The sequence below is a fragment of the Neltuma alba genome, unplaced genomic scaffold (genome assembly GCF_004799145.2).
Source record: "Neltuma alba isolate B1F8T4 unplaced genomic scaffold, ASM479914v2 tig00002767_pilon, whole genome shotgun sequence".
NCBI lineage: Eukaryota > Viridiplantae > Streptophyta > Magnoliopsida > Fabales > Fabaceae > Neltuma > Neltuma alba.
In genome coordinates, this window is record NW_021633004.1 from 928 (window position 1) to 25,866 (window position 24,939).

The 24,939-nt window shown below is 34.5% G+C and overlaps 2 protein-coding genes and 1 long non-coding RNA gene across 3 annotated transcripts; 2 read left to right on the forward strand and 1 right to left on the reverse strand.

Moving 5' to 3' along the window:
* The first annotated feature begins 335 nt into the window (after positions 1-335).
* Positions 336-3,279, forward strand: LOC114737359 (caltractin). Its single transcript, XM_028925284.1, has 7 exons — positions 336-460; positions 1,186-1,309; positions 1,397-1,433; positions 1,517-1,544; positions 1,645-1,797; positions 1,880-1,982; positions 2,994-3,279. Exons 1-7 carry the CDS (start codon positions 458-460, stop codon positions 3,056-3,058), a joined length of 513 nt encoding a protein of 170 aa, XP_028781117.1. The 5' UTR covers positions 336-457; the 3' UTR covers positions 3,059-3,279.
* A 4,448-nt stretch (positions 3,280-7,727) lies between these two features.
* LOC114737335 (uncharacterized) lies at positions 7,728-8,676 on the forward strand. The gene is made up of 2 exons (XM_028925251.1): positions 7,728-8,317; positions 8,403-8,676. Exons 1-2 carry the CDS (start codon positions 7,820-7,822, stop codon positions 8,442-8,444), a joined length of 540 nt encoding a protein of 179 aa, XP_028781084.1. The 5' UTR covers positions 7,728-7,819; the 3' UTR covers positions 8,445-8,676.
* An 8,230-nt stretch (positions 8,677-16,906) lies between these two features.
* LOC114737329 (uncharacterized) lies at positions 16,907-21,745 on the reverse strand. The gene is made up of 3 exons (XR_003739420.1): positions 21,534-21,745; positions 17,089-17,202; positions 16,907-17,013 (listed from the first exon to the last, which is right to left on the reverse strand). It is a non-coding gene; the product is annotated as an uncharacterized LOC114737329 (long non-coding RNA).
* Between the last annotated feature and the right edge of the window lie 3,194 nt (positions 21,746-24,939).

A 24,939-nucleotide genomic window follows, 5' to 3' on the forward strand; every position in this document is an offset into this window, starting at 1 on the left:
GAATATTTCTCATTCCATTTACTTTCATCAATAAAATTTTTATTCATAACTCTATTCCATCAGCATACTATACCATTACATGATATTGATGCCAGAATTGGGATGTTTGTTCTTATTTAGTTTAAGGTCAATCAAATTATTCATAATTTAGGAACAAAATAATTTTTTTAATATTTTTAATATCATATTCATTGATATATTAATGAAATTGTTATGCAAGGATAAAATATGTTGATTTCACCATAATTTCTGATGATTTCACCATAATTTCAATTGTATGAAATTTAACTAAGATGGAGACTAAAAAAATTGATTTTAAACGCGTCATTTTATAAAGGAAGGAGAAACGGAAACCGGCCTGTTTTGCTCTCCATTCTTCCCGAAGGATTAGCAGGCAAGTTTTCTCATCATCGCCCCCATCCTCCGAATCTGACACCGGTCAAATTGGTCCGTAATAATGGTAAGCTTCTCATCCCTCTCCTTCTCTGTCAAGCTGTTTGTTGGGCTCTTGTTGCCGTGGCTTGCCAGCACCGTGGCTCCGATTCCTACCTTCCCTCTGAAATTCGGGGAATCTGTACCTTCGCCTGTTAATATTCTTACCTGATTCTCTTTGATACTTCTCCCGGGAAATTTGCCAATTTTCTTTTAATCGACTAACTATACTAACCCCTTCACGTTTGAGGCTGGGCTACTTATGTGTGTGAATTTTACGATTTAATGTTTCTCGAACAATGTCGTGTTTCCTGTGGTGGGTTATGCCCCCCCCCTCTTTTTCCTGCCTTAACCTCATTCTTTAGTTTTGAAAATGGACATTATGCTCAACAATTCTTAGTTGGACTGTTTAACTTGCTGCAACAATTGGTATGCTATGAATATAGATTCCAAGTTTACTGTACGTTTGTCTCACTCGAAATGGCACATTGCTATACTGGACCATCGATTGTCATATAAAAAGAAAAAAGGAAGAAGAAAAGTGGCGGGTTAAAATACGGTGGCATCTCTAACATCCCGTACGAATACTTGCAAATCTCTGCTTCTCTTATTTTAGCCACATAAATCTCTGCCTGTCTAGATAGCTGCGAGATTGGAGACTCTTCAAGCATGCACACATGAATGAATAGGAAGATGATTATCCTTGATCAATCAGCCATTGACTATTTTCTTGGTTTGCAATTTCCTTATCAGTCAACTCTATATAGTGGGGAGTTCGGAAGACAAAACAGAGGAAAAGGACGCCATGGATTGACTCAGCAGAAGAAGAAGCAGGAGATTCAGGAAGCATTCGAATTATTTGACACTGACGGCTCAGGTTTTGGAAATTTTAATATCTTCATGTCTCAGTTATCTATGACATTTCTTTTTCGTTGAATTGTTGACACTTTTTAATGTATTTTAGGCACTATCGATGCCAAGGAGCTAAATGTTGCCATGAGGTATGGTTTTCATGTCATGATTTTAAAGCTTTGTCATCTTAAATAAATATGTAATTTCTATGACGGACATCTTCTCCTGGCAGGGCCCTTGGCTTTGAGATGACAGATGAGGTATTTATCTGATTAATATCATCTGGGCTTTAGGGATTCAACTCTACTTGTTAAATTTTATGCTAGCATCTTTGACAGATGATCTGTTGTGTCATTCCAGCAAATTAATCAAATGATAGCAGATGTGGATAAGGATGGCAGTGGATCAATTGATTATAAAGAATTTGAGCATATGATGACTGCCAAAATAGGAGAAAGGGACACAAGGGACGAGCTCTTGAAAGCTTTTCAGATTATTGATGGGGATAAAAATGTGAAGTTCTTTCCAATCAAGAAAAATGTGAAGTTTGACTCTGTTATACATTCTCGATTCTCATTGTTTGGTATCAATGTAGGGAAAGATATCTGCAGCAGACATCAAACGCATTGCAGCAGAACTAGGCGAAAGTTTTTCTGACAGAGATATCCAGGAGATGATTGATGAAGCTGACCGAGATCGTAAGTTATATAAATAATCTCTTGTTTTTAATTTTGAAAGTTTACTAGAAAACTGATGATTGTCATCTATTGTACGGTTGTTTACTATGATGAAGCAAATTGTGATCGCATACTACTATATCAATTATATATAATATGCTGGCTGCACCTTCTAAGTTTAATCGAAATGTTGAGTCTCATCTGATTGCTCTTCGGTTCTTACCATGTCATGGTTTATGCCATGAAATGAATCTTACCGGAAAACGCCTCTATTGTCTTAAATAAATTTATTATGAAGTGTACCTTCTCGAGCATCTGTTACTTTCATACTCTTGCATCTGAGATGATGCTGACAGGGTGCTTCTCATGGTCGGGATAACGTAGTGCTAGAAATTTTGTTGGCTGTTTCTGCATCAAAGAACACCTACATGTTCATTTGTTTGTATTAGGGATGTATGGTCATAGTTGATTTGTCATTTTGATATTTTATATGCATAATATGAAGGAAACACTGTAATGGCAGATCACGGTCGAAATATCAAAATTATAGTAATATTATTCATAGTTATCATGCTTTCATCCTTGGATTTGTGAACTTCCTGCCTTTGTATTTCACTTCAAATGGAATTGTATCTGTTCTTTTGCTCTTTCCCATCAAAGTTGAGGATCGTTGATTTGAATCCCACTGGGTGTATACGTATGTGAGCTATGAAGTCGAAACAATAAAGGATCAAACATTGATCTTTCAGTGATTTATTGGTGCTAAAGTTGGAGTATATTCTTAAATGGTTGCCTGACTTATAATTAAAGGCTTGTTAATTAATTCTGATATTTATCTAGTTTCACTTTGTTGGATTTAAGATATTAGAATGTTGGTTTCCTTTGTCAGAATCGACATGATATTTTTTGGCATTTCAATTGTTCGGTTCGCTGAGGCCAGTAAACTTTATGCATTTAATTTGACGTCCCATTAGTTTTGATTTCTTACAGTATGGATGTTTTCATGATTTTGAATATCTTTTAACTATGCAGGTGATGGAGAAGTTAACGCAGATGAGTTCATCAAGATGATGAGGAAAACTAGCTACGGTTACTAGTTACATCTATGTGGAATGTTCTTTTACTTAGGTTTTGCTGTTGTATTGATGATTTTTTAGTTGTATGTGGAGGAAAACTAGCTACGGCTGTGACTTGAATACTTGATTTTCTGTATGTGACTGCTCTGTATTTGTATCTATTGTGAATCCGAGATAGTTTTTTCTGCTGTTACTATGATATATTTCGGAGAAATTTGAACGAATTAAACTCAAGTTCAGTGGATGGTGCCTGATAAAAATATTTTTTCAACAAAAAGTCTAATCATATCATGCTAAATTGTAATAAGCATATATTTCTTCATGAAAATTATGTACTTGCCTTTTTTTTTTTTTTTTTGTACAAAAATTTTAGGCAGGTTTGGACCCAACACAAGTTAAGAGGCGCTTGATTCAACTCTTCCAAGAGAAGAGCATCTCGGTGGTGTCATTGGGTACCTTGACTTTATGCTTGTGTTATTATTAAAGAATTTTGGGCCTGTGAATAATTAAGTTAATTATTTGGCCCCTATTTGCAATTCCCCCAACTTGATTTCGCAGCAGATTCAGAGGCATGCAATTAACAAACAGAAAGATAACATATTATAGTGAATGAATAATATGACCGCACTTCCAGCACATTGCTTGAAGCAGGGTATTGTTGTTGAGAAGATAAAATGGTTTACATATTGGAATGATAGATAGGTATTATATTTGATTCATCTCATCGCTAATTGAGGCGCTTTATTCTATCCATGCACTTTCATCCTCCGTGTATACGGATTTTGATATCCGTGAACACCGCTCCCTGATTCTCTACTTTCATTTTCTGGAAGCGTGGATAGATAATTCTGTAGTAATTAACACGCTGTGCCTCTTTCTCTTGGCTTTAATACCCTCTCCTCTTCCCCTTCCTTATCTCTTCTTCATCTCCCAAAGGGCAAAAGGGGCAGCCCAACGTACCTCTTCTCATATCACTAATGAGCCATCCTGTTTCTCCACCTCACCTCCCTCCCTCCTGCATCCGGATCATCATTTACAACAATACGTATTCTCCTTATGTTTATAAATGATACTCTATTATACTGTATATTAATATTGCTTACGCTATTTCATATATGGATAGATTACGTTCGCAATGTTTCTGCCCTATATTAATTTTTAAAAATGTCATTAGATTAACACCTTTCAAGATTGGTGAGTTCATACATTACTACTACTGCTACTTTCCATGTAGCTTTTTTTCCTAGTGAAATTAACTACTTCTGCATAGCACAAGATTTTGACTTTAACCAGTTAGCGTGATAATAAAAGATCTTGCACAATTTTACATTGAACTCCATTGGAAAAAAGATAAATCGAAACAATGAATTTCCTTTTTATTTAAGAACATAAAAGACTGTAAATCATAAAGTTAAATTTTATAATATCAACTATCAAGGTTCTTGTATTTTTTTTCCCCCCTAATAACAGGTATTTTTTATTAGAGGCAATTTTGTTTGAGATATTGTCGGACACTAAATATAAGCACTTCTCTTAATAGGTATTCGAACTTGGTTCGTCACGATGCAAAAAATTAACCTTCTTCCCTTAAAACTAGTCTCCGTTGGTTATCAAGGTCCTTTTGAGGAGGCTGATGAGCTTAATGAAAGAAACGGACTCTGCTATTTTAGTTTATTCCTTTTTGTTTCAACTCCCACTAAACAAGATTTATTAGATTGGCATTTGTAAACTAACCAGGTTACTTTTTTTTTTTTTTTGGTCATTGACAACTGGATATTGAATTGTGGGCCTGGTTTCAGCCACTAGATTCTGTTCATCAATGGTTTTCCCTGCTAGCCTGACTGACCTGTACAATGAGGTATATACTGTATCTGACATCCCAATAAAGCGAAGCAAAATCTCCTCACCTATATCTACTACATCCCTTGTATTTGCAACGAGAGATCAGTTCATATAGTTTACATAAGCTCATGATCAACAAATGAACAATCAAACCAATCATACTTAAACCTGTCAGAGAATTTGATATGTCTTATGCTTGTCGGTCTCTCGATCATCAGGCCTTGGGAAAGGATCAATCAAATGAAGAAGAAATTAGCAGAGAACACAAAATAAACAACTGGGCTATTCCAATAAATTAGAATGTGAAGTAAACTTTGAGTTTGCCTATTTTTAATCCCTCTCTCTAGATATATTTACACCTCAGTGAGAGTACTGGCTAATAGAAAGAGAGAGGCTCAGCTCCATATAGTTTCATATATGGCTGTGAGATCATCCATCAATAGAAACTACATTCATTTGAATCATTTCCACAATTAAACTTCCCAGAAGGAGCTATTACACTTGGTATCAAGTCCAGTATTTGCATTTTATGACAGTAGATTACAGCTATATAGAACAGGAGGAGTTTTTACTATCTTAATTAAAAATCTACTCACTGCAGAAGAATTACTTGGTGGCTAGCTAGAGACTTCTTTCTTCCTTACTCTTGTCTCTTTGTTGTGATCTGACATTGAAGAACGAGCTTAAGATACAGAAAAATGAATAAGAAATAAGAGGGGATTTAAAGAAGAAGAGAGCCAATAGGAATCAAGTTGTTGCTAACAAGATGGGAGACCAAAATCAGGAAGCAGCCTTTGATATAGTGTTTGACTAGTCCATGTTCGACATTGCTTTCTTTTGTAGGTATCGGCCACGTGTCAACACCCCATTAGCTTCACCACGTGAGTGACAACCATGTCCAAGTCCATTGCCTTAAGTACTCTCTCACTCCCTCGTCCTTTCCTGCATCTTACCCCTTCCCTTCCTGTGCTGCCTGCAAACTAAACCAGTATGAGTTCATAAAAATTGACTGTTTATTATGTACTTAGAGAGAGATATGGAAAGAAAAAAGGGGGAAAAAGGGTACAATTATAAGATACGAAATCCATAAACAAACAAATTTTCTTATAACATATGATTGCATATGATTGAGTTTTATGTGTACTCCATCCCCTTCTCTAACCACTCCAAAACAATATTATAATATAGTTTTTGTATTATTCAGTCATTAATGTAAGGGTAAATGTTAATCATTTTAGGAAGATGATAATTTTGTTTTAAATAATGATAAAAATTACTGTTTCCATAACATAAATGACAAAACATTGCCCTCCTTCCCACTCTCTCCCACCGCATATATCCTCTGAGGTGCCAGCCACAGCCAGACAGGAATAGGTTGAATTTAGATATTAAATGTAAGTATGCAATTACTCTGTTGTCATAACACAATAAATGACAAACAATAATTAACTTTTTCTGTAAAACAAAACGACAAAAACATTTCCCCTCCCTCACTCTCTCTCACTCCATATATCCTCCAAGGTGACAGCCAGCTGAGGCCGGGAATAGGTTGAGTGAGTTAAAGTCAAGTGAATCACAGGCCAATTGTGAATAACTATGGCCAACAATATAAGTACTAAACAAAAGCAGAATTATAAAATCAAAAGCAAATTTGCATAATAAAGAGAGGCCACGTGATTGCTTCCAGAGGGAAGAGTGATTCAATCCTCATTATGGCCACTTAATGCTAATGCCACCCCATTTTCTGAAAACAAAAATAGCAAATTTTTATTGAGCCATCTTCTCCCAAATTGAACTGTTGTGGAGTTATATATATATATATAAAACTTGTTTTGATGATATGGGTTTTTTAAGTTTTGGACTCACGTGGTCAGATTGATCCGTCAGCATCGCCAGCTCATTTCACTTTTAGAGGGTCAAACTCAATGGCTTTTTGGTCAGTTACCAGTGCTGTGCTGTGCATGCATGCCAGACCCCTCTCTGTTACTCTGCTACCATTCTCCCTATGTCATTCTGCCTCTAATGCATTTAACACTCTCTTATACAAACCCCATTCAGTAATTATTTTTGCCTATCAAAATGACTGTATGCTAAATTAAAAAAACTAGATGTGAAAAAAATGAGTCTTTTAAAACTTTAGGTAAGTAATGTGCTTCCCTTATTAATGTGTCGCTGCTGTTGCATTCTGCACCACAAATGGCAACAGATAGCATCAACTTATTACTATCTTGAAACCCTGCTAGCTGGGCTCACAATTTTGACCATTTGATCTTTTAGACTGCGTAGACTGTAAACTTCTTTGGTCCACCACCCTACTGTTGGGGTTATCCACGTTTCACAGAAAACAACAAGGAAGAGGGAAATAAAAAATAAAATGAGGGGTAATGCATGTTTTGTTTGTATGCATGGGATGTTGAGATGACATAGTTAAAAGTGCAAATTCTTAGAATCTTCCCAAAACTCTTTTTTACCATGTAATAAACATGAAACATAAGGGATTGGCCTAAAAAGTAGAGCTTCTTTTTTTTTTTAATCAATACCATTAATTTTTTTTTTTTAAAGAGTTTCCTGGCAGTTTCATGGCTTCACTTTTTTACAGAGTAACTCAGGGACAGCAGTATAGTATATCCTCAACCTGAAGGTCTTGACCATTACTGAATGCCAAATTAACATGTCATGACAAAAAGTCATGTCATGGCATGCCATGCATGATTTTAATATTAATTTTAAAAGAAAGTTAAAAAAAAAATCCGCATGCAGATCCCTTTTGCCATATAAATACAAACATCTACCGAGGGTGGGTTGTATAGTAACAGAAAGGAAGCTAGAGAGGGTCCTAGTAGAAATTATTAGCCTCTTTGTTTCTTTCTTCTTCCTCTTCTTCTTCTTTCTTATTCATATTGTTTTCTTCTTTTAATCCCCATGTTGTTCTGAAACCCCATGGCATGCTTAGAAATGTACAACTCAGAGCACAAGGGTCATCATCATCTTCATTGTCCTCCAATCAGCCCCAGGATCTCTTTCTCAAATGATTTTGTGGATTCCCAACATGCCTCCATTATTCATCAGGAAAGAAGCTCCAGGGATGCCCCTGTTTCCTCTGACTTTGAATTCTCTGTCTCAAGTTATTCCATGATGAGTGCCGATGAGCTTTTCTCCAAAGGTAGGATCTTGCCCTTTAAGGACACTCAGATGCAGAGGACCACCACCACTCTGAGGGAAGAGCTTCTCGTGGATGATGATGATGAATATGAACATTTCTCGCTAAGGCCTCCAAAGGGTCCTTCCACCAGCTGGAAGGGATTTCTGGGTCTCAGAAAAAGTCACATTGGATCCAAGAAAGCTGATAAGAGTGAAGGATCTATTGATAAAGAAGTTGATGGACCAAGAAGGTCTAGATTAGTTAATGAAGGAGCTCGTGTTACTGTGACTTCACAGGTTAAATACCAGAGTCTTTTTATGCTGTATCTCTTTCTAAATTTTCTGTATAATTTCTATATATTTATATATTTTCGTGTTTCAGGAAGGAGGATCTGGCTGCAGAGACGTGGAGATTGGGATATAGAGTGATTGGTGAAGATGTTAAATTTGTAGATGGTTGAATCGAATTTTTAAAGTTTCCTTTGTTTTTTAAGGAGTGACAGTATCGGATGATGAGGGTCTGTTTTTTCTTCCTTTGTCTGCTCTAGCAGCTTGGGGTTATTTAAGGTAGTGGGTTTGGGTTAGGACTGATCATTTTGCTTTTTCCAATTTGATTTATCCTCCTTCTCCTCTGATCTCTATTTATTTTCTCCGAGTTAGGACTTGTCTGTTTCTTGTACAAATTATTTGCAATTGACGAGCTTCACTTTAGCTTTTCTTTTTATCTTTTTTGGCAATTACTTTAGTGAAGCGTTTCCGGTGTTCAGAATTTTTCCCCCAACACTGAAAAAACGGAGTCTCTACTAGAGAGAAACAGAATTGGGTAAAAGGTAATTGTGATCTAAAACGTTTATATATGGATGAAAAATATTGCCTGCAATCCTACATCAGATCTACTTGACAGTCCTAAAATCCTAATGAAGAAGGCTTTATCTTATACTAATTTTCAGTCTTTTTTTGTCCGCTCGTGGTGCTATCAATTCTTCAAACTAGAGTTTAAATTAATTGGAGTGCTCATATTGTGCAAAATACTTGGTCATTGTGATTATATCACTTTATACAGTAGGGGTCATTTTAATTTATATGACGTACGCCTACCTCTTGTGACAGAATATTGGGCAGAAACTCCCATGCTAAATTGTCATGAAAAATATTTTTCAAACTATGGTTTTGAATGTTTGCCCAAACTTCAAATCATTTCCTAAAATCTGTGAACTTTTTCAATTGGATCACAACTTGCCTCTCTCCTTTCAAAATGAAAGCATGAATAGTTTAACATAAACGCTACTCTGGTCTTTGTGGGAGACTGGGAGTATTCTGCGCATTTATGAGTGTTTGATCACTAGCAGCACATCACCCCATATCCAGATTTGCAGGGAGATTTGATGTTTTCAATGGTAATAAACAGACCAAAATATTGTACACATCAGATGTATTTACATCACAAAGCTAAGGTTTTAACAAGCAGCATTCTGATTTGTAATTCAAACCCTATTGATAAGCATCAAAACCATTACAGGCTCCTTTTCCTTTCAGCTCTTCCAGCTTTGTCTATCTTCTACACTCCAAGTACCATACGGTTTGCGATGCACCAGTTTCATAGCTAATGATAAGCTGTTTTGGTCTTAAAAGTTCAAGTTGATGCTCAAAGGCTCGTAGCGTTTTGTCCCGTTTGGCAAAATCGATGTGTAACTTGGCAAGCTATATTATATAGCATTAACAAACGGTTCCCAAGATAAATCCAATGAGCAGCTTCTTGTTCAAGCCCTGGATGAGATTGCCAGCATATATAGGCTTTCCATTAATTATGATGCTGACCTTTTCACATCTTTTAATTTAAGCATTGGCTTCCAATACTTCTGAATGAACTTCCTCACTATCATGTTCAGATTGTTTAGCAGATTGCATAACCTTCAAAGCCAATCTTAAAACATCAGTCTTTTTCTTCTATGGGACAGCAGCTGCAGCACTGGTTTTCTCTCTGATCTGTAAAAGATTCTTGTTCTTCTTGTTTTGTTGCTGTTGTTGTTGTTGTTTTTTTTTTTTTAAATTATGGCATATCTAAGCTATTAGAAGCTACAGCATGATGAGTATGCGCATTTTCTCCAGCTGAGAAGATCAAGGAGCAGAACAAATAGAATGTCAGCACTTAACCACCAGCATTGTTGCTATATGAACTCCTAAACTTCCTTTTTAGATGCCAATGGTAGCTCTTCCTCAAATCACTTGAATAATATGGAAACACTCAAGGCATAACAGCATACGAATTTGTTTATCGTCAAGAAACCCCGTCAGTCGTAGTCCTCAACTAATGGCACCTAAGAGTCTAAGGCATGCCATGTGATTATTGGTCAAGGGAGAAGATGTACATCCCACTCATTCACCTTTTCATACTTCAACAATCTCTGAAGCACTAAAGGCTCACTGTCATTTGCAATTGATCAGTCTGATTGCATAGCAGTACCACCAAATTACCTTCACATTTCTTGCACTGGGGCAGCTTCTTGTTCCTCTTGCTGTGACATTGGTCAACCTTACCAAATCAAAAACTCATGGATAACCTCCCCTTGCAACGAGTCCTTGGTAAATTTTGCTCAAATATGCCTTCAAGCTATGACTAAAATTGGGAGAACAAGAAAGAATATCAACGGTAAAATGGCGATGCATAGCACTATAATTCTGTTGGAACACATTCACACCTTTTTGGGCAGACAAAAAGGTCTTGTAAATGACATTCCCTCCCCTATTTTGTTACTCATAATGATACAATGATGTTCCCAAAATAATGGGATCCTTGTCAGGAATTCCTTCCTCAATGATTGATCCGAAGGCCATTCCAGGAAACCAACCGATGATACATCTTCTCTATCTAGGTCTAAAAGCTAAAAGTTGTAGCCTGTGAGCTTGGCTTGCACTGAATTTGTTTCTCATTGGTATATTTTACACCGATATGAAGCAAAAATAAGCATGAAAAAGAGTTAGGGATAAGCATTTCCTTATTTCCATGAATATAACCTCTTGTTACCACTAAAATATATAACCCCCACACACCAAAAGAACATCTAAGAAAATATGCTCCAGATTAAGTAATTGGAAGAACATAGTATCTCCCTCCTGCAATTCATGCACAACAGAAACTCTCTCCAACGAACGCTTGATCAAAGTAACTTTTTGAAAAAAATTTTATCCTGTCTGTTAGTATGCTTAACATCCAGTAACAGCTAGCAACATTTTATCTGACTAATGACTTTCACAAAACCAGGGAATTCAGGGTTCTAAATTTGATCCAACAACCCCTCTGCTCAGATCATATCAAAGCAGATACTAAAGACATTAAAGAATGACTCCACTTGATTCATGTGGTTATTCTTGCTAAGAATTTCAGGTGTGATCAATCAAAAGATTAATGACACAATGCCGAAACTTTCTTTCTTCCCTCATTTAGGTCAACAACAAAACAAAGAGACATTCATTTCGTCAAGAACAGAGTTCAGCTTACACCCATTTTGCCACCAGCCAAGTCACCACAAACAATAGCAAAATATGACCAACAACAACAGAAAAATCTAACCAAAGGAGTCTACCCTCCAACCTGGGCACCGCATCCACAAGGGCCAAACAGTCAGATTCTACTTGAGAACATAAACATGTACAGCCAAAACCACTTTTGCTTGAGCCAATGTCATATGAGCCATGAACATGAAACTTAATTTCTTAAGCTGACTCTTACTTTCTTAGTTATAGCATCCAAATGCTTTGGTTTCTTCCTTGAGCTTAAAAAGCTGGTGTTTATTATCCACCTTCTTGTTTTGTTTGTGCTGCAAAAAATGTGACGTTACTGGCATACAACTGCTCCACACGGATTTGGAAAATTAAGATCTAAAAAGAAAGTGCCAATTACAGAGAGAATCCTGTAAATTCTGTGTTCCCCAACTAACAAAAAATATGAATCAATGGAGGAAAATGACAAAATATTAACCGTGCTAGGAATCTTGAAGTGATGAGGATGAATACACAGAGAGAGACCATGGTTACTTAAAAGGAGCCTCGGGTTTCCCTCCCCCCCCCGGGCCAAAAAAAAAACTTAGGCTTGAAAATGAATAAAAGTGCAATTTTAACCTTAATCTTATTTATAAGATGCAATCAAATCCCCACTTTTTAAATGGTACAATTTTATCCATAATTCTTATGTTTTTGTACAATTTTAATTTACTCATGGTATTTTTATTTTGGTAAAATCTCATCCATTGCCAAACATATGCGCATGATTGCACCCAAAAAAAAAAAAATCATAGGAGTAAAATTGCCTGTTTGAAACTCCTATGATTGGCTTCTTTGATATCATAATCACTTGCCCATATTATGATTAATATCCCCAAAATTTCTTGTGCGGCTAATTAATTTATGTCATACGCATGATTGAAGTCAATCATGGCTACTTGCCGGCTGTGGTGTTCAATCTCAGGCCGATGAATTGATGTCTGGATTTGCCATGGAACGGTACGGTAAGATCTAGTGTAACCCAATTGGATATTTTTGTATGATAAAATGGAAACAGATAAGCACCGTCAAAATTGTACGGCAGGCCCCAGAATCCAAAAGAAAATGGTTTCTGATTAATCATCTGATGCTGATCTGAGTCTTCTGCATCAAATGGTGCGGCAGGAGGGAAAATAATCCATAGTTTTATATCTGTCCATATTCTAAAATATATATCCCCAGAAAGAAAGACAGCAGGGTCAAGAAGGGATGAGATGGAATTATGAAGAAATTTGAGAAAGAAAAGTAAAAAGGAGGCAAGTGGAAATTTTGATAAACAAAGCATTTGTCAACCGCTGTTCATAATTGATCTAACCCATTTTCAAACGACGCCGTTTATGAATGGACTGTGGGAAGCGCACGTCCATTCTTAATGTCTCGTCGAAATGACATAACACCAGAGGTCTGTTCACGTAACTAGCTCTCAGCTGTTCAAACAACACCAAATCATAATTACTTGACCCCTCTAAAAAGCAATTATTCTGGCTATCCGAAATATTGGCTCCTTTATAGGAAAACCCCATATATCTTTCCGTTTCCAAGTCGGAAATTGATTTATCCATTCGCAGGGGAAAACAACGATGACCGGCCTCACGGTTCAAAGAAGACAAATACTATTTAATTAATTCAGAAAAAAAATATGTAGCCATATAATATCAGAACTGTCTTTATTCCTAAACTGCAAATTCTAAAATATGGGATAGAATTAACCTTTATAAAGTCTATATAGTACTTTGGGCCACATTAAATGTTTGTTTGTTTAGTATAACATTTTCTGAAAAGAAAAAGAAAGGATGTGATAAAAAATGGCAGCACTTAATTCTTCTCTAAAAAGGGGTATCACTTCAAGCTAATATTCTCTTCCCCACAAAATCAAAGTGGCACCGATCTGTCATTAATGATAGAGAGTATATTAATTAGTTGAAGTTTGATTTGCTTTTTTATTTTCTTCACTTATATGGCATGGTGGACGCACTTGTACGTGGGTTTTGGTTTTAGGTACGATTACCATTTTTAACATTTGCTTTTACTGTTCTGGTCCTACCACCACCCCATTCTTCTCTTCAGTTTCGACGGCTTTTTTACCAAAATACGATAAACAGTAAAACTTTTTACCGAAATGCTACACTTTCAAAACTATTTACCAATATGCTATACTTAAAATCGTTCTTGGTAAAAACGACTTTCAAATTACACACAAGTCGTTCTTGGCGTGAACGATTTCAGAAATCGTTCTTCGTGTGAACGATTTCACTTTTAAATTTTTTTTTAAATCTAAAAGTGAAATCGTTCTTGGCGTGAACGATTTCTGAAATCGTTCACGCCAAGAACGATTTCACCCTTGCATGCAAAAATAAAAATCCCTGATGATACTCCCGCAAGGCTACAACATACTCCTCTGGTCCTATTTATAGGACAGAGAGAGAAGGTATTTTTTGGTCCTATTCATAGGGCACTAAGAGAAATTTTTTATATGGATGTACAATTTTACCCCTCATTTATTATTGTGTTAACTTTATTTATATGAGGTATAATGTATATTAAATAGGGATAAAGTTGAAAATTCATTAAATTTTAAATGAGAGTTAATGAAGTTTAAGGTTTTTCTTGGTCTGTGTGAAACATGTTGGAAGTGCCTTATAAATAGGACCAGAGGAGTATATAGTAAATTTTACTTCATCTAACTTATATTTGATTAAAATTTGAAAACCCCAGTTTTTTTTTAATTTTTTTTTCAAATAGAGCTTGATGAAATTTTCTATCATTTCCTCTTCTTTTTATCTATCTCATACCAAACAGTACGTAACAAAAAGGTTATGTTTTGATTGTAAATTTTTAATTGTAGCAATTAAGTTGTAAGACTAAATTATTATTATTATTATTTTGGTCATAGACATAAAAGGGCCATGCTCAATACTTGATTTCTTGTCAAACCGAACAAATACCACACGACAGGATTTTTTACCAAAATACTACAAACTGTAAAATTATACATTAATATGCTGCACTTTTAAAAGTATTTACTAATATATTACACTTAAAATAGGTCTTCAGGTGAATAATTTTTGAAGTCATTTATCTGGTGAACGACTTCTTCGTAATCCGTCCTTGATGTGCATGAGGTGAATGAAAATCGTTCTTCTGGTGAACAACTTCAAAACTTCATCTGCTGTTGAATGACTTCTCCCCTTCTCTCCTGATTAAAATGATTAGTATAATGATTTATCAATCATTTGAATGACAAAATCATGTAATGAGAGAAAAATGTTAAAATGATGTTAAAACTAATTGTGAAATAAGTATAAGATTAAAAATAAAAAGTAATAAATAAAGTTTAAGTTTATAAAGAAAAAATTATCCACCTCACTGATAGTGACTTCCAGTACCACATCTTGGCCTTCTTCTCATACGTTGTGGGCGTTGTTGTTGTACGTCAATTTCTTGAGCTTCAAATGTCTCATTTGTTTGTGTAGTTGGCGTGTTCAAATCAAACCAGGGTGATTCATTTAAATGTATAGATTGTCGAGGAGTGACAAATGCTTCATTTGATGGTCCACCATGTTCAAAAGTAGAAGCATTGTATTCAGCTGAAAATAATGCAGGATTATCTAATAAAGTCATGAATGGTTGAAATTGAGAAGGATTGGCTGAGTTGGAAGGGGATGATGATGAGGGTGCCATGTAATGAGACTCAAGTTGTGTAGGATCGATAGAGATGAAGGGGGATGATGGTGACAGTGATATGTCAGAAGCCTGAGTAAAAATTGGAGGTTCCTGTTCCCTTGCATTTTCGTTTTCAATTATAGGTTGGGTAGACAAGTAACCACCTCGTCGCTTGCTTGGTCTATCACGAGGAATTTGTGGCCGAGGCAACTCAATTGTTGGTGGAGCAGGCTGAGGGTTTACATTAAAACGTTGTTCTCTAAGTGCAAGTAAAATGTTACGCTGGTCGTGAGCAACCCTATCTCGATAATCAACACAACTAGGGCATGTTGAACGAGAATTAATTGAAAGCCTGTATAGCTCCTCTGCTATGTCAGACTGAAAAAAAATAATAAGATATAAGATAATAAAACTTTTTGTGTAAAATAAAATAATATTAATGGTGAAAAAATAAAAAACTTACCGCACGACCTGTATCACTACTGATACGTTGAATCCATCGTCTTGTATGTCTCCAATACCATTGCATGTACTGAGATATTCGATCAAGTTCATCAAATGCTATAGGAGCATTAACAATTACATGTGGCCATCTATCCCATGCTTGAATGAAATCTGCGTATTTGTCAATCCAATTTGTAGTTGTTCTACCTCGTAATTGGATCGTGTGGTAATTTCTCAAATGAACAGGCATGGAAGGAATTGGTTGCTGACGACCAAATTGCCGTAGTACACGGTCAGGATGATGCCATTCTATAATATTAAAACATATTAAAGGAACTGAAGCACGCCAAATTTCAGGTGTTGTCAAGCAATACTCAGGAATCAATTGGCGCACATAAGGAGATTCATATGGCTGCCATATTATCTCATCATCGGTCATTTTATCCAGAAAGCTCCTATATCGGATTAAAGACGCAGCAAGTGGACGTGGGTTTTGTCTAACATTTTTCCATCTGTTATTACAAAAAAGTAATGTTAAAAATTATATAATTTTAATAATATAAGAGCATAACAAATAGTTAGTTAATAAATTTAACATACCTAAAACCCAAAGGAGGTAAGAGAGGGTAGATATCAGATTGTGGATCTGGATACCTAGGTTGTTGTGGTGCTAGCATAGGAAAACGATCCCATGCCCATAAATGAAGTAATGATAAGCATCCTCCAATCCCATCCTCAGTTGGGTTAGTAGCATTACACAATTCTCTGTATAGGTGAGCTAAAACTGCTGATCCCCAACTGTATTTTCCAGCTTCTTGAAGATCATAAAGTAATGGAAGGTACATTAGATACACCTTGCTACCCGATCTATCTGGCATGAGATATCCACCAATCAACCGGAGGATATATGCACGAGTGAATTGTTGAACTTGTACATCATCCGCATTATCAGGTAGGTGATTAAAGTTCTCTTCCAACCAACTTATAAGTAGTCGCTGCCCACTTAGTCTATCTGCAGATGGTCTAATACCTAGAAAACATTCACATATGTCTTGCCAATTAAAGTCAGTTCGGCCAATAACTGCCATTCCTTCACATGGAAGGCCCAATTGTTTAGCTACATCCTCTAATGTTATGGTGCATTCTCCACGTGTAGTGTGAAATGTATGAGTCTCAGGACGCCACCTCTCAACCAGTGCTGAGACCAAACCTCGATCATAATCAAACTGTCCTACTCGAGCAGCACCATAAAATCCAGCTAATATAAGATATTCAATTATTTGATTAGGTGGGTTAATCATTTGATTAGCGTGCATGACTCGTCTAGTGTGTAGGACCCTGTTAACCTATAGTGGAAAAGGGAAAAAATATTATTATAGAAACATCAATGAAATAATATATAAGAAATAGATTTTACTTACATTATCATTCCACACATGTTCGGAAATATGTTGGGTTTGCAAGTACAAAAGAGAGTTATCCTCTGGGCCAGGATTTATCACCTCTTCTGGAAGTTGTGCCATTTTAAAATGTCTCTGCATAAGGTAAAGGACAAATTCCAAATAATATAAAAGAAATCAAACTAATTATAATATAATCTTCATAAAACATAATGTTTTTATTACACAAAGTGAAATACATAATTTATTGTCGAGATGCTACACTTTGTGGACAAGTAGAACGGTTATGACCAACTTGTCGACATAATCCACACTTGTTAGGTTCATTGGGTGTGGTCCAATCCATCTCATTTCTTATGCGACTTGAGCGAGGACGTCCTTTATCTCTAATCATTGATGGGTTAGGTATTAGAAGAGGACAATCAATCTGCGGCCAGTACATCTCATCTCCCACTGGTTGGAACTCATTATTATAAACCATTTGCATAGTTTCCAACCGAAAAACAGGATCCACATATTGTAAATGGTCTATGCCTACTCGTGCACAAGCAGCAATGGCATGCATACATGGAAACTTTTCTGCTTGAAACTCTCCACAATCACATTTTCTGTCAATCAAATTCACCTTGCAACACCGACGAAATTGACGACATCGAACATTATATGGCTCCATAACCTCAAATGATGTTGCTATTCTGTTAAAATCTTGAACTATACAAGCAGATGCACTTTGTGTTGCTATATCTAACTTCTTTGTCATTGTCTCGGAAAATACCTTACCAACCATAATTTGAGCATGAACTTGTTGGGCACGTTTGACAAAATAATTATTGACTCTATACATGGTTGCCTTAACTAAACCTGTTATTGGTAGACTTCGAACACCTTTAAATACATTATTCATGCACTCTGCAAGATTGGTTGTCATATGTCCAAAACGAAGACCTTCAAGGTCATATGCACGTGACCATTTCTCTTTTGGGATGGCTTCGATCCATCTAGCTGCAGGAGTATGGTGCAATGCTATTTCTGCTAATTCTCTGTCAACAACATGACGTTCATAAGCATACCCTACATATTATTATTAGCACTTGTTAGAATGATTATAAAATCAAATAGTTATAATATCATAAAAAGCACAAGGAATCTCACCGATATTTATAAACTTCTCTTTTAACCAATTTGTTCCATGTGCTTTGTGAAGATTTGAAGCCACGTGTCGTAGACAAAAAACATGATGTCCATGTGGTGGTTGCCATCCAACTTGGGGTTGAGCAACAGCAGCCAAAATTGAACGATGTCTATCTGAAATTAAGCAAATTCCTGTTCTATCTTTTACAACACATTGGCGTACAAGGTGTAAGAACCATGCCCAAGCAGATCTTGTTTCCCCTTCAACTATAGCAAATGCAAGTGGCACAACATTTCGATCGCCATCTTGTGATATTGCCATAAGCAATGTGCCCTTGTATTTTCCATATAAGAATGTTCCATCAACTTGTATAATGGGCTTTAAATACGGAAATGCATCTATGCATGGCTTGAATGTCCAAAAAACACGATGAAACATTTCAATCGGTTGACCGTTTGTATTGACTTGAGAGCATTGTTTGTTTGAAAAATATATGCATGACCCAGGCATGAAGTGTTGAACTGCAGCTAACCATCTTGGGAGCAAGGAATATGAGGTCTCCCAATTTCCAAAGGCAATCGCAATTGCTAATTGTTTTGCCTTCCATGCTTTCCTATATGACACAGTATAACCAAACATTGATTGCATCCTCTCAATAATTTGTGACACTTTCACATCTGGTTTGTCAGTTACCATTGCCACAATGCAGGATGATATAACATCTGCGTCCAATTTGGATGGTCTTGAGTTAATGACGTGCTCAAGCATACGTGAGGCCCCCCATATTTTGTAATTTGCCAATAGTTCTTGCTTTCCTTTTTGCAAGCCCTCACTCTCCAATTGCAATTATCTCCATAGTTAACACAACGATATTCTTCATACTTTTTACAAGAATAATAGACCTTAAATGTATGATGAACACGAACAGAATATAGCTTGACTGCACGTCTTAAAACTTGGACATTGCTAAATATTTTCCCAACATTTAACTCTTCATTATCACTAACATGCAGAATATCTTCTAATTCACCAAATTCAGGAGTTGTAACTGACTCAACATGAATTTGTGACAAGGAAGCATTTGTAACCTGATTTTGCTCATTCATCTCGTCATATTCATTGTCATTGTCACCATTATCATCCCCATTACCAGCATTTAAATAAGAATCATATTCTTCCTCATCCTCTGATTCATCCATGATATCTTCTACGTGAGGAAGAGAACATGATGATATAATGTTCCCACCATCTATGGGGAGTTCAAATGGTTGGAAACTTTCCATGTCATCACTAAACATAGATTCTTGTTCCATCATGTTCACCCTATTGCTACTTGATGGGGGCATATTTTCGACATAATCACCTATGGGTTGTGACTCAATATGGTGATTATCTGGTAAATCACATATGTTAGCATACAACTCTGCACATGTTAATTGAGTTGAAAATCTTCTAGTCACTTGCCACATTTGTTTTATATCTGTATCATCTTCCAAATTGCATGCTTGGTATTGTGGTGGATTTATGCATGTAGGATACCTATATACTAAATTTGTCACGTTTTGATAGGGAGGAAGTCGCAACTTCCGTCCAATAACTTGCTTCAATTTGCCCAAGGTAATGTTTTCATCAACTTTGATAATTTTCACATTATCAGATTCAAATGTTACACCAGCTGGGCCATTAAAAATTCGTCCATTTGCGAATACACACACGAACTCCTTTCTATGATCCATTCTACTTCCTAATCATTTCATTATAATCATTAGTCAAGTAAGATTAAATTATACAAATAAATTAACTCCATTATACCATTGCTTTTTTGTAAAATCAATATTTATTATTAGCTCAAAATATCCTATATAACCAAACACATAATGAAATCCATATCTAAGGGGAAAAAATATATAATGAAAACTGCATAAATCCAAATTAAAAACTACTATAAAAGATGTGTTATTGCTATTATTGTCAAAATCTGTTAAAGTATAGTAAACAAACTTGATTACAAATTTAGTAATTTTCAGAACTTTTTAATCATTTTTTGTAAATTATTTATTTGCAATTAAAATAAATAAATAAGTTTAAGAAATAGATTTTTTTTCCTTTTGTTTCTTTTTGTATTTCTATAATTTTATTTACATCAAGTATTAATTAATATATTATTGCACTATATAAAATACATTAAACATATATTTTTTAATATTAGAAATTCTTTCTTGTAATATTATTTTAATAATAACATATCATGAAGATTTTTTTTCATTTTACACATATATATTATTTATACCTTATAATACCTATTTATTATTTCATTATTTTTGTAAAATTTAATTTAATAAATATTAATTTATTGCATGAAATTAAACATTTAATTGGACTAAAATCTTTTAGACCATTGGGTTGAAATGAAGGGTTCAAAAATAAAGATTTTTTCTCTAGTTTATCACATTCATTAAAAATTATTTACTTTAATTTCTTTTAAATTGTAAAAATATATTTCAAATTCCTAGTTTTTATTTATCATAGAATTTAAATGATATAAGTTTAAAAGATTTTATAAGTTATTTCAATTTATAATTCAAAACTTTTAAACACTTCTTTATTACAAAGATCTATAAACATACTTAGTTAAATATATATATTTATTATAAAAAATTAGTTAAAATTTTAATCAAATCTTTTATGTTTGCCTTAACTGATTGAAATTAATGTAACTATAAAAATATAATTTAAGACTTTATTAGAATCAGAAGTAAAATAGTAAATAAATTTTATTTTAATATAAATTTCAGTTAAAAATAATATTTTTAGAATCTTTTTAGAATACTTCTATTAATAGTGTTAACTAATTGGACTAGATGTGTGCTTTTAAAATAGAGGAAAGATCTATGTAATTGATGCAAACTAGAAGAATAGTCAGAGTATTTTATTCTTGATTCAAAACACTCATATCATGATATGTCGTCATCAATTAAAAAATACAACATAACAAATAGCATGGAAAAGGCAAAATGAAAAAAAGAAATTATGAGTGCTCTTCATTCATTTCAATTTTACTTACACCTTATTTTTACCTACAAAATATATGAAAGCAATGGTTCATTAGAAGTGGGTAGAAGACTTTTTTTTTTTTAATTTACCAACTAAATATATACCACATATTTGATATTTAGGGCGTATATATAATTATTTTTCAATTTTATCTTACCAAATTTAAACTTCTCGAGAAGTATGCTTTCATAACAAAAAATAATAATCATATACCAAGAAAAAATGAAGCTTATATCAAAATCTTAACATCTTAAAACAATATAACAGATGATAGTTTTACCGTTAAAATAAGAGGCACCTAGCTTAGAAAGAGTACAAATATTCCAGATTGTTGAACCCACCACTCACTTCCTGAAAATTAGAACAATGAAATATTAACTCATCAAGGATAGTATGGATGAAAAATCAAATTGTATATCACAACTGTAAATTTTTTAAAAGAAAAAATAGAAGAGAAACAACATACCTACAGCAGCAGTAAAAGAGCTTGTCTTGTTTGGAAACAAGAGTGAAAAATTAATAGTACAGGAGAATAATGAAAATGAAACAACAAGTGAGAAGAAGAAAAAAGAGAACTCGGCGAAGAAGAAGAAGAAGAAGAAGTGAAGAGGTGTGAAGGGAAGGAATTCACGTATCATATATATAAAGCCATAGCTGTAGCCTCACGGGATTCTCGCACGCTATGTCAAAATGTTTACAGAGCACATATAATTGGTTGGTCTTGCACGCATTATTGGTTCGTCTTGCACGCATTATTGGTTCATCTTGCACGCATTATTGGTGGAAATTCAGACGCATAATTGGTAGAAGTTTTGCATGCATAATTGGTGGAAATTCAGACGCATAATTGGCAAAAATTCAGACGCATGATTTCGTATGGGGAAAGGAGAAAGTGAAAAAGTGAAATCGTTCTTGGGGTGAACGATTTCTGAAATCGTTCACGCCAAGAACGATTTCACTTTTTCATTTAAAAAAAAAATTAAAAAGTGAAATCGTTCACGCCAAGAACGATTTGTGTGTAATTTGAAAATCGTTCTTTCCAAGAACGATTTTAAGTATAGCATATTGGTAAATAGTTTGAAAAGTGTAGCATTTCGGTAAAATGTTTTACTGTTTATCGTATTTCGGTAAAAAAGCCAGTTTCGACTTTCAATCTCATTCGTACTTATTATTATTCATTAAATTAAACCAAATCTATATAGGATCCTATGTTTTCTACTTGTTTTTTATTATCCCCTCCCCCAATAGTATAATTAATTAATTTCATTATGCCCATTTTGGTCACCCCATTTTGATCACTACATCATGATAATTGGTTCGGGGGGCTGAAATGTTCAAATTGAAAATTAAGCACTGCCTGTGCGTACATGCGAATCTCGGTTATTTTATATGTATAGATGTGTACGTGTTACAGCCTTAGAGAAACGCCACAAATTTTTTTTTCTTCCCTAGTCTAATATTCCCTCTCTGAAATTTGGCATCATTCACCTGTGATGTGCCACGGAAAAAGATGTTCATATAGGTGTATATACTACTTCCGGTCCTTAATATAAGAGCTAGTTAACTTTTATTTTGATCCTAAATATAAGATCTCAATCCACTTTGCTTATAATATTTATTTATTTATTTTTCAAAGTAGTCCTTGTAATAATGATAATTTTAATCAATACGCTTGATTAGTAAGGACATTTTAAGAAATACTACACTTATTCTCATTTCTTTAATTCATTCTCATATTTTTAAGCTTGAGCATAAAACACGACGAACAAGACAAGCGAATAACGAGTCCCACACTTTATCGATTATATATTATCCATTGATTAAAGCCTGCCATGAACAATAAAATGTAAGCTCACTTTTGTGAGATACATGAACAAAATTCTTATTCTTATTTAAGTTTAAAAAAAGGTTATTATTAATTGAACCAAATAAAAAAAAATGCTTGTGTTGGCCGCTACATTATTTCTCCATCACACATGTTTAAACATCCTTACATTATTACTGTCCTATTACTTTTCCATTTAACTAGTGTCTTCCATGTTCTATAAGTTGAGGGATGGGTCATATAATTGATTATGGTTTAATTATGAGTAGTATGATTTATTAATCAAGCACAAAATTTTGATACATAAGAGCAGTTCCACACAATTTGAAAATTTCTGCAAGTTTAGTTTTTGTTTTTCTGGAAAAAACAAAGACTGTTAACAGTTATGGGAGTAAAAATTTTGCTGTCCTTGGGCAAAGGATATTGGATTAGGTTTAAATGAATGCTGCAAAACCCGTCTCACATGGATGCTAAGCTCACATCAGCTTCTTCACCCATCTAACCCGAGTCCGTGGCTTGCACGCTATGGTACTCCACCGACCCCTCCGATGGTACATGAGAGCTTCTTTTCTTTAAAAAAGAAGAAGCATAATTTAAATATTTCAAAATTAAAAAGGTCGAGAATACTATTTTTTAACATAAATATAAATATGTCAAAAAAAAATTTTAAAAAAACACAGCTGCTCTTTTTTTTTTTTTTTAATCGAGCATAAATAATCTTCTATTGAATACTAAGGGTGTGTTTGGTATGAGGGATTTGGGAGGGAGGGGAAGGAAGGGGAGGGATTTTAATCATTTCTCCTTATTTGGCAACACACAAATTTTAGGAGGAGAGGGAAAATTTTAAAAAATTTTCCCTCCCCTCCCCTCCTCAACCTCCCCTCCAAAATTGGGAGGATTTGGAGGGAAAGGGCAATATTTTGTCATGTTGTGACCATTATGCCTATATTTTGTCATATTGTGACTATATGCCCATGTTTTCTCATGTTGTAACCATTATATCCATATCTTAAATAAAATAAAAGCAAAATTGTCTATATTAAAATATTTTTCCCTCCCCTCCCCTCTCCTTTTATAAATCTAAACAAGATAATATTAAAATCCTTCCACTCTCCTCCCTTCCCCTTCCCTCCATTAAAATCCCTCCCCTCCCCTTCTTCTCATTGAGCCAAACATACCCTAAATGTGACCGACACTTCATCGTCCTCCGTCATTATACCTCTCATCCAAATTTCACAATCGACGTATACCCAGATCATCATAAAAGTTCGGAAGAAAAGGAACAGATTTTCTACAGTTAAAACTTGAAATAAGGAAAAGTCATTTCAGAATTTAAGGGCCTGTTTGGTTTGAGGGGAGGGAAGGGGAGGGAGGGGAGGGAGGGGTAGGGGGAGGGGAGGGGAGGTTTCATCCTCACCTTGTTTGGTTTGATTAAAAAGGAGGGGAGGGGAGGGTATTTAATGATCCCTTGTTTGGTTCAAGGAGGGGAGGGGAGGGATAGTAATAATCAATTTACCATTTTATCCTTACATATTAGTTTATGTTTTTTATTGATATATTATATAAATTAATTTACATCTTAATTTAAATTATATAATTTAATAAAAATTCAGTCTTATCATATTAATATGTGTATTAAAAAATTGGTATAGTAATTTTTTATTCTAATTAATATAATAATATATTTAAAATAATTAATTTAACAAATTTTATATACTCTAAGAAAAATGAAATTTTATTTTCTTTAGGCTATCTTTTTTTCCAGCTTTAAAATATATTTAATAAATAATATATTTATAAAAAACAATTAATTTTATAATATTATAATTTTTATTTAAATAATTTTTTATTTTTAAATAAT

Excerpts from the sequence above, each read along its gene's own strand:
- LOC114737359 (XM_028925284.1), top strand. Across the intron at positions 1,545-1,644 it reads GCTTTGAGATGACAGATGAG|CAAATTAATCAAATGATAGC; the intron begins GTATTTATCTGA and ends GTGTCATTCCAG. Across the intron at positions 1,798-1,879 it reads TTATTGATGGGGATAAAAAT|GGAAAGATATCTGCAGCAGA; the intron begins GTGAAGTTCTTT and ends GTATCAATGTAG.
- LOC114737335 (XM_028925251.1), top strand. The coding sequence starts at position 7,820 with ATGGCATGCTTAGAAATGTACAACTCAGAGCACAAGGGTCATCATCAT. Across the intron at positions 8,318-8,402 it reads GTGTTACTGTGACTTCACAG|GAAGGAGGATCTGGCTGCAG; the intron begins GTTAAATACCAG and ends TTCGTGTTTCAG.